The following is a 10,576-nucleotide window of genomic DNA, read 5'->3' as shown; positions in this document are numbered from 1 at the left end:
ACATTGTGCAGAAAAACACCAATGTACAGAAAAACTACACCGTAGAAAAATAATAATGTGCAGAAAACACCACTGTGCAGAAAACACCACTGTACAGAAAAATATTTGTCACTCTTGTTCACTGTTTAGTATACTAGTAATTACTATATTGTTGATTTTTAGTGCATAATAGGAGATTTTTTTTTACTGATATAAAAGAAAAAGTAGATATGTTTATTTTTTTGTTGATTTAAAATAATTTGTCTTGCTCTATGATTTAATTTCAAGTGTTTTCTGTTTCTATCATCTTAAAATAAAATAATTGAAGATCCATTTGTTTTTTGTGTTAATCACTGTAATGTTATAGTAGATTTGTTTGTTTGTTTTGTTGATGTTAAATTTATTTGTTGTTCTTTATGATTTCTTTTCAAGTTTATTTGTTTCTGTCATCTTAGAATTACTAAATTTCTGATCAATAATTTTTCTTTAAATTGGTCTAGATGGAAAGTGATGAGCTGATTCCTATTGACATTGAGTATGAAAGAGAAGACCTTGACTTGGAAGATGAACTTGATGAAGTGGCTGAACTTCCTCCACCAAAGAAGGCTAAGACTAAGTCTAAGAATAAGACAAACAACGAAGACAAGAAAAGGAGGAGGACTTCAACCGTTTGGCGTTTCTTTCAGATGCTTCCCACAAAAGATGAAGAAAAGCCTACATGCAAATGCAAGAAGTGTGGAAAGGAATATATTGCTGCCGGAGCATATGGTACTGGAAATTTGAAGAGGCATTTGAAGGTATGCCCAAGAAAAGACACAACGGATGTTGGGCAGCTTATACTTGGCCAAAATGCAATGTCTGTAAGTTCACCTAAATTTGATCCTGCAAAATTTAGGGAGTTGTTATGTGCTGCAATTACAATGCATGAATTGCCTTTCAAGTTTGTTGAGTATGTTGGTATACGGGCAGTATTTTCTTACTTGTGTGTTGATGTCCCTAATATCTCTAGAAATACTGCTAAGAATGATATGGTTAGGATGTATAAGAGGGAAAAAGAAAGGATGAAATCTGTGTTGGCATCTATTCCTGGTAGAGTTTGTTTGACATTTGATTTGTGGACTTCTATAGCAACTGATGGTTATATGTGTGTTACAACTCATTTTATTGATGCTAATTGGGTCTTATAGAAAAGAGTGTTGAACTTTTGCTTTATGCCACCGCCACATAATAGTGTGTCTTTGTTTGAAAAAGTCTATAAATTGCTATCTATGTGGGGCAGTGAGAATAAGATTTTTTGTGTAACGTTGGACAATGCTTCTTCCAATGATATTTCTGTTGACATGCTTAGAACTCAATTGAAAAATAAGAAAGCACTTGTTTGTAATGGTGAATTTTTTCATCTTCGTTGTTGTGCTCATATTCTCAATTTGGTTGTACAAGATGGTTTGAAAGAAATTGATATTGTTGTTCAAAAAATTCGTGAAAGTATTAAGTATGTAAGAGGCTCACAAGGGAGGAAAAAAAGTTTTTATGAATCTGTTAAGCAAATGGATTTGGATGGTAAGAAAGGTTTAAGGCAAGATGTGCCTACTAGATGGAATTCAACATTTTTAATGCTTCAAAGTGCTCTCTCTTATCGACGTGCTTTTCAACACCTAGAGTTAACTGATTACAATTTTAAACACTGTCCTACTGGTGGTGAGTGGAAAAAGGCAGAAAAAATTAAAAAGTTTTTGGTTGTTTTTTATGATGCGACATTGGTCTTTTTTGGCACAAAATATCCCATAGCTAACTTACATTTTCCACAAGTTTTCATTGTTTATTTTACTTTGAAGAAAGAAAGTGATAGTGAGGATGAGTATATGAGAAAAATGGCACATCAAATGCTTGTGAAATTTGAGAAGTATTGGATAGAATTTAGTGTTGTGTTGGCCATAGCAATGGTCTTGGACCCTAGGTATAAGCTGCCTTTTATTGATTGGTGCTATCAGAAGCTTTATGGGTATGCTAGTTCACTCCAATATGTGAAGGTTCGTGAAAAATTATTTGCTGTTTGGGGAATATGTGAGTAATGTTTCTGCACCTTCAATATCTTCTGAAATGGCTGGTCAAGCTACTCAAGAAACTGAAGAACAATATGCTAATGAGGGATCTTTGTTATGATGCAAGTATGTTTTTTTTCTTATTTGTTTATTTATATTATGTTATTTATATTCTGCCTAAATTAATATCTATTATGTTGTTTTTATATGTAGGAATTTGATTCTTTTCATAGTATGGATATGGGTAGGCAGGCACAAAAAACTCAATTGGAGCTCTACTTGGATGAACCATGAGTAGATAGGAATGCAAAATTAGACATTCTTGCTTTTTGAAAAGGAAATGAATTTCAATATCCAGAACTTGCTGCTATGGCTCGTGATGTTTTGAGCATTCCTATTTCTACAGTTGCTTCAGAATCCACTTTTAGTGTTGGGGGACAAGTCATTGATCAATTCAAGAGTGCACTTAAACCTGATGTTGTGGAGGCATTAGTTTGTAGCAGAGATTGGTTATATGCAAATATAGGTAATGTATTTTTTATTTACATGTTGGCTGAATGAGTTATAAGTTTTATGATGATTTTTTAAAAAGAAAATAATATATATATGTCAGATTTCCCATATTGTTTCAACTTTAAATGGCAAAAACGTTGCTCTATGGACAAAATATAATAGTTTATAGATGTTATTTGGCAGACTTGGTACAATAGACAATATCTATGATGTGTTATCCTATCTTTCGTTGTCCAACTTAGCTATCAATATCTATGTAGGATCATTAAATTTTTTCTCCCTTTCTCTTTATGACATTGTGGTAGAAACTAAAACTTTACCTGTGAAATTAGTGTTTTATAGCTATTAATTTATAAGATACGAACTTTGAATTTTATGGAGCTTTTCTAAAAGTTTCAAATTTCAGTATTTCCTTGTAAAGCTCTTTTTAGCTTTAAAAACTCACAGGTTAAGGTTTGCTTAATGCAGAGTTGATATGTATTATTTTTTAAAACTTAAATTTGTCTAGGTACAATTGTATTTTTATCCACATTTATCCAAGTTCATTACTACTAATTACTACTATGTGAACTACTATTATTTACTTAATTGATTCAATTGCTTGATTACCCACAATTTCTAAATTTCTTATTTATAATGCTTTGATGAGTTTTTAATGTTTCATTAAATTTTTTGATGTAGAACTTGCACAATCAGAGTTGGAAGAGCTCACTGAAGATATAATGACCATGAATATCAATAAGGATGAGCACATAAAAGACACCTCTTCAATGGGACCCTCAATCTCTTCTAATCCAGTTTCTTAATCAGTGATGTCTTTTACTTTTTGATGTGGCACTTGGATGGTTGGACTTGGATTTTTTTGCCATCATGGAAATATTGATCTGCCATGTAATTATTTTGGTTTGTCTTTTAGTTTTTGAGATGACACTTGGATGCCATGTAATAATCTTGGCTTTTTATTATGGAACATTGACATATTATTGAATTTGAATTTAATTGCAAGGGGGTTGGAACCTTTGGACTAGTAATTTTAATTTGAAGGAATTAGAGAATTATTTGCTATTGTTATTATTTGAATTTTTATTACTTGATTTATGGTTGAATTATAAATTTAGATACATGGGAGTTGATAGCAGGTTATTCGGGTTAAGTTTAATTAAACAAGTTGTTTGGGTCATAATCAAACAGGTTATTAACAGGTTATTTGTGTCGATCTTAACTTGACTTACTAATTAAACGGGTTAAACGTGTCATGTCGGGTTACTTGTTTAATAAACAGGTCGTGTTAGGGTTGAGGAATCCTGACCCGTTTACTAAATAGGTTGTGTTCGGGTTGACCCATATAACATAATACTCACATCCCAACTCGATACGAACCCGACACGTGAACACGAATTGCCACCCCTAATTTTAAGCACAAAATTATTAAGGAATTTATAAATATCCATTTATTATTGACACCTGATAGACACGTGGTAGATAAAATTGACATGGACAAATTATTGTGCTCCATGTGGCTTTGTTTGTCCAAATCATCTAAATAGACACAACCGGTATCAATCTGTATAAGCTCGACAATCATGACACATGGCTGAAGATTAGGTGAGGCTTCTACTTTAATACATTATTATTATATATTATTTTTTCCAAAAAAAAAAATTATATTATATTAGAGTCTAATAAGGCACGAATAAGACATGAAGCTGCAGAATTTTCTGCTTCCTTTACTCTTGACTTCTCTTCTCCCTGCATAGACAAACCACCATCTACAGTTTCTATTTGAACAGAGCATACATATTTCTTGTCGTTTGATGGACCCTCTTCCTTCACAATGCTGCAAGTTATAGCAAATGTACATTTTTTCAATTCAATATCTTACAAGATAGATAGGAACGTGAGAATTTGAAAAATGGTGGTGTTTATTACACATACTCAAACTATAAAGAAATCATGATTTGAAGTCATAGTTTCTAATTGAAAATTGTGATTTAAAGTCATGATTTCTATGTAGTCGTGTGTGTATGTGTGTTAGAGAATATGTATAATATACATAATTCTTCACTACTCATGAAAAAGAAGCTCATACCTGTATCTAGGCATAGCCCACCTTTTCTTCTGACAAACCTCGTGTAACTTTTGCTTTGCTCCTTCAATCTCAAATGACTTGTTGAGCCCAAAAGAAAACTCTAACCTCCTAAGGTTAGTGGGCATAGATTTCGATAATTTGAGCAAAGCTAGCTCTGCTGCATTACGCCTTGCGGTGTCCATATCATCAGATATATCTGAGGCAACAAACGCACCATCGACATATACACTAGCAATATTCTTTGCCTCAATGCTCAAGTTCTTAATGTCAACTTCCCTCCCCTGCTTTTGACATTGGTCATACAATGTCGTAACAGGATGTGGTTGTTGTCGCAAGACTTCAGGTGTGACAATAGGGTCCAGGAGATCCCTAAAGATCTTCAAGTATAAAACAACCAATGATGAATTCTATCTCAACAGAGAGATAGAGACTAAAAGTCCAAAACAAGAAAAGAAAAAAGACAAATCATTTTTGCCTAATAAGAAAAGGGAAGTTAAATACACACCACCCATAATTTCTGTAGGTCGAAATTGAGATCAACATATATAGCTGCTGCTAAAGACTCTACAATGTCAGCAAGAATCTTTGGGGCTTAATTGACCCATATAAAACATTATCGTCTTCTTGATTGACTGCATCAGCAAACTTTTGAACCTATAGAAGTAACACAAACACAAAACCATTTGCGTAGATCTTTGTTCAAATTTTGAACAAATTTTTAACCAAAGACAAGTCCAAAATATACGGATCCACACCACAACAGTTAATTATAAGGGAAAATCCTTTAAAACACATTGTAGAGTCATGTTTTCAAATTAAAACAACACAGTGCGTGTATTTACACACATTGTGTATAATAAGCACAACTCTAATTATAAACTCTTAAAAGCATAATATAACATGCAATGTTTATTTGCTTTCAAAATCAAAGGGTGCCTTCAATTCAATGCTTTTTTATCATAAAAATATAAGCATCCATTGTCATAATAAAATATTTACATAGAATTAGAGACAATGTGTAAGCATTCCAAAAATAATACATTCCTTATAATTCTAGCGATATAAAACATAAAATAAAAACCTCACTAAAAAGTAAAACTATCGACAAACAAAAGACTTTTTTGATAATAAATTCCTTATAATTCTACACATATAGGTCAGAATGTTTCCATATAAGTCAGAATACACTTTTCTCATGCCCTACCTTATAAAATTTAGATCTAAAATGATTTCCAAAAAAAAAAAAAAATCTAAATTTTTTTTTTTTTAAAGTAGTGTTTACTACTGAAAAACCCTATTACACAGTTTTACACACTTATCTGTAAGTATATGTAAACCAATAGTTGTATAAGAAAAAAAGAAAAAAAAAAAAAACAAGAAAGAAATAAAGTGAGATGATTTTGTTAGACCTTACGAGGGAGGTCCCTAATCTTGTGCCTGATGTAGCTGTCTAGATGGTGGCGGACGGCAACCCTCGCGAGTTTCTCGTTGCTGATGTTGGCGTCGTGTAGGGGCGAGAGCTGTCCTGGGTCGAGGCTAGGGTATTCCACGTACAAGTATTGGCTTAGGGCCAGTCCCAGCACCGTGTCACCTACGAACTCGAGCCGCTGGTACGACCTAAACGACTCGTCGTTGTTGTTGTAGTAGGAGGAGTGTGTGAGTGCCTCTTCTAGAAGCGACTTGTCCTCGAACCTGTAGGAGAGTATTTTTTCCACAGCTCTTATTGTGGATGATGCCATGTTGGTTTTTGCTTCCTGGTGTGGTTTTTTTCTTTTGCAAATGCATGACTTTATTACTAAAAAAGCAAAGCCAAACCAGAAACAGAAACTAAGCGCCGGACTCCAAGGAGATGACTCCTCTTCCTCCTTGGACAAAAGAGAATCCATGATTCCTTATACAGAATTCCTAATTGACCAACTTGCTAATTAATTCGTGGGAGTGAAGAAGGTTTTGATGCTTAATTTTATTATTATATTTTGTCTTGGCATATGAAACTTTAAGAGCATATATGCTTCAGCTTTATGGTTAAGATTAAGATTGAAGGCACTAAAGTCAGAAAAGCAGCAGGCCTCTGCAATTTCTAATCAAGTACAATTCTCTCCACCCCTTTTTTTTTCCCTGAATGGTACAATTCTTTCCTTCTTATTTTTTTTGACAAAAACGGCAGACTAGTTCTCAATACTCAAAATTTATTGCTGAATTGCAAATTACATTTTTTTTTAATGGGAGCAAATTACACTTTTTAATTTTGCCTAAAATTTACAATAATACAATTTTCTAACTTTAATACCACTATTAGAGTAAGTTTGGATACCGCTTATTACTGAAAACTGAAAATTGAAAATACTGTAGTAAAATAATTTTTAAATGTGTAAATAGTGCTATGGGACCCAATTTTAAAGTTCTTTTTGCTGAAAAAAGTACTTGCGGGCTCGTGAACAGTGCACGGGACCCACACAAAAACACAGACGCGCGTCTTTGTACCTTTTTAGTTAGGGTTTGTTTGAGATTTGCTTATTTTGCTGAAACTGAAATTTTTTTGTCAAAAGAACTGTAGATAAAGGTAAAAGTTAATTGAAATAGTACAGCAAAATTCATGAAAAGTACCAAAAAGTGTAGTGGGACTCAAGAATAGTAGTAAAAATAAGCTGAATAGTAAAATAAGCTGGTTTTTTAATTTTTTCCAAACACACGCTTAGTCACATAAAATACAAATACATTTTGGTATTTTTAAAAGTTTAATAAATTAAAAATAATTAATAAAAAAGTTGAAAATTTTAAATTTAAATTTTTTATCAAAATATTTAGGGGCTGTTTGGATTTGCTCTTTCCATAATTCATAATTCTATTTCCGTAAGTCATAACTCAAAAATGGTGGGACCTATGGCTGAGAAGTCCGTTTGGATTTTGTTTCCAGTTTTTGTTTCCATCACTTAATTCTCTGATTTTTGAGTGATGAATTATAGAAACTGAAAACACATTTTAGGTGTTTTTAAGTTTCCATAACTTTGTTTTCAATGGCATTTGTGTAATTAAAACTTCAAATTGGGTCTCATGGTTAGAGTTAGCCGCAACTTTTGACCTTTTTTTTTTTTTTTTTTTTTCTTCTTCACTGGGTTTGATGAGTTTGGTTTCTTTATCTTTTTTTTTTTTCTTTTTCCTTTAACACCAGGTGACTTCTTCTTCTTCTTCTTTTTCTTTTCCCTTTCATGCTAGGTCATGGTCTTCTTCATTAATGTTTTTTTTTCCTTCTTCTTTCATTGGGTTCGGGTTTTTGGTTTTTTTTCCCTTCTTCTTTCACTGGGTTCGGTGAGTCTGGGTTTCTGGGTTTTTTTTTTTTTTTTTTTTCATTGGGTTTGGTGAGTTTGGGTACTAGGGGTTGAAGGAAAAAAGAAGAAGAAGTAAAAGTTGTACCAAGTTACAGGTATAGGGGCCACAAATAGTTGAAAAATTTGAGTGATGACAAGTTGAGTGATGGTGCTAAACAGACTTCGTGTAAGGAGTTGAGGTATTTTAAGTGATGAGTGATGAGTGACGAAAATTGAGTGAAAAGTGATGAGTGAGGGAAAAAAAATCCAAACAGGGCCTTAGCCATCTTTACACGTATCTATTTCTCAGCAACCAAACAACAAAAAGAATAAAAGCCCTTTTCCATTTAGCCAAAATCCAAACTTCCTCAAAACAATGTCTTCTTCAGCATCCTCGGAACATTATTTCCAAAAAATAAAAAATGAAAACACATTGTTTCGTCAACAGCCTCGCTGTAGGTTTAATATTTAACCATAGGTAGCTAGGTTAGTTCTAACTTTTGGCTTTTGCACAAAAACGAACCGCATCATTATAAGATTCGTTCAATCAATATCATAGCTTATAGATCAAACTTTAATAAAGCCAACAAATGAAGTCTCACTCAAAATGACAAGAAAAGTGAGCCAGCATTTGGTTAGCAAAAAAAAAAAAAAAAGTGAGCCAGCATATTCACTTGGTTAGGTATGTATAGGAAGAGAAATGAATTGTAGAGAGAGAGAGAGGATTTGAACCCAATTGGAGGAATGATAAATTTTGAGGGAAAATGGTTTGTGTTTGTTAACATAGTCAACTGGGTTCCGAACTTCAGATGGAGAGGAGAGTGAAAGATTAAAAAAAAGAATTTGATAGTTTTCATTTTGGGCAAATTGTGGTTTGACCCATTTGCACTTTGCATATCCGTAGTTTAAAATTTAACATTTTGCCCACTTGAAATTACCTCTGTTAGGGCTTCGTTATCCACCTTTGTTAAAAATAAAGGTAAGTATGTGATTTTGCTTTTTATTTTTATTTTTATATCTCTCTCCTCCCAAAACAAAAAATTATACTTAAAAACAAGAGAAAGAAGATCTAAAAGTTAGGATTTTGTTGTAAAACTTATGAACAAACATTAACTCTTTTTTTTTCATATCATTAGCCTATTCTAGTTTCTTATTTCCATCTTCTCCCCACAACCCATTTCATATTTTCACATCCCAACCTTTCAATCAAACCCCTTTTCTCAAATCAAAACTTAATTCACAATCCAACACAAGAAAATCTCTGGAAAATTCACCCAAATCCACCAATATTAACAAGCCCCAAAAGCCAAACCCAACCTCCTTCTTGGATTGAAAGTAGCAGGAAGAATCAAAGGGTTTCAAATGAGTTCCAGCAAAGGCCAGAGAGAGAACCATGGTTGTCAATGGTGGCGGTGAACGGAGCAACGACAAACGATAATTGCGGAGGTGCAAGTTCTAGCTTTTTCCAAAGTTTGTACTGTATGGCTGTTGCAAACGTCACCGGACTTCTGCCAATCATTGTCGGGGATGTTGAGGACGTCAACAACGAGGTTTTGATTGTGAATCCGACGATTGGGATCGTTCTTCAAGTTGTGTGTTGTGCGGTCCTTAAGTTTATCTACCTCTTTGTCTAGCTACATAAACGAATACCCAACGTTTTTTTTCCTATTCATTGGAATTCTTTTTTGTGCAGGATTGGTTGGTGTTTAGGTTCGGTTAAGAGATTTTGGTGAAGGCAGTGTGCGAAATTGATTTGGAAAAGGGTTTTTGTGTGGGATTGATTGGTAAAGCTTTTGCTAGGTTTAATTTGTTTTCTTCTTATAATTGTTTATCTTTGTCCAATTCTTAATATGAGATTTCAATTTCTGTTTTTGGATTCCAATTCTTTGGAACAATTTTGGTGGATGGATTGATTGCTTTATATTTAATGGAATGCTCAATCTAGGAAGTAGGAGCTTTACTAAAGAAAGTAGAGATAACCATTTTAAAACAAATAACAATAAGACGTCTCCGGCTCTCAGCAGCACTCTCGAAGGTTTGACAAAATTTGAAGAAAAGCAAGTGACGCAATGAAGAAAGAAAATAAAACAAAGATTGGGTGTGCATATCAAGAAATTCAATACCGTATCGGAGGCTGTACCGGTTTAGCCACCGGTACGATATATTTCGGATACCGGTCAATACCGGTGTACCGTTTCGAGTTTACCGCTATTATATATATATATATATATATATATATATATTATATACACACACCAAAATCTCTAGAACCATGTTTATAAGCATATAATATTTCACTTATATTATAGTAAATATAAAAGTTTATCATAAAACATTACCTCAATTCAGAACAAATTATTCATAGTTTTAGACTTTAGTATCAATTAAAAGGAAAAAAAAAACACAATATAAAAAATAAAAAGCTTAGTTGTTTATTGCATACTAAGAAAACAAATAATACTAATAAGTTAATGTAAATAAGTTACTATTATGCTTTTACAAAAATTCAAAAATTACAAAAAAAAAAAAAACTTTTTTTTTTGGCACCGGCCGATATTGTCCGAAATTGGCCGGTACGCGGCCGGTACGCCCGGTATTTTTTCTGGTACAAAATAGAAGTGTATCGGTACCGGTACACTGGCCAA

General features: G+C 33.2%; 1 protein-coding gene and 1 pseudogene across 1 annotated transcript; one reads left to right on the top strand and one right to left on the bottom strand.

Moving 5' to 3' along the window:
• Positions 1 to 479: 479 nt before the first annotated feature.
• Positions 480 to 2,315, top strand: LOC142639372 (zinc finger BED domain-containing protein RICESLEEPER 2-like). Its single transcript, XM_075813567.1, has 3 exons — positions 480 to 1,073; positions 1,167 to 2,009; positions 2,235 to 2,315. Exons 1-3 carry the CDS (start codon positions 480 to 482, stop codon positions 2,313 to 2,315), a joined length of 1,518 nt encoding a protein of 505 aa, XP_075669682.1.
• Positions 2,316 to 4,150: 1,835 nt separating this feature from the next.
• Positions 4,151 to 6,620, bottom strand: LOC142641219 (ribonuclease 3-like protein 2; annotated as a pseudogene).
• Between the last annotated feature and the right edge of the window lie 3,956 nt (positions 6,621 to 10,576).

Source organism: Castanea sativa, chromosome 6 (genome assembly GCF_040712315.1).
Source record: "Castanea sativa cultivar Marrone di Chiusa Pesio chromosome 6, ASM4071231v1".
Taxonomy (NCBI): domain Eukaryota; kingdom Viridiplantae; phylum Streptophyta; class Magnoliopsida; order Fagales; family Fagaceae; genus Castanea; species Castanea sativa.
The sequence above is the reverse complement of the archived record's forward strand: the minus strand, read 5'-3'. Positions and strand labels throughout refer to the sequence as shown.

Bases quoted from the DNA above. Each gene is read 5' to 3' on its own strand.
- LOC142639372 (XM_075813567.1), top strand. From the start codon at position 480: ATGGAAAGTGATGAGCTGATTCCTATTGACATTGAGTATGAAAGAGAA. The intron at 1,074-1,166 runs GTTTGTTTGACA...TGGGTCTTATAG, and splicing joins TGGCATCTATTCCTGGTAGA to AAAAGAGTGTTGAACTTTTG. The intron at 2,010-2,234 runs GTTCGTGAAAAA...TTTTATATGTAG, and splicing joins GTTCACTCCAATATGTGAAG to GAATTTGATTCTTTTCATAG.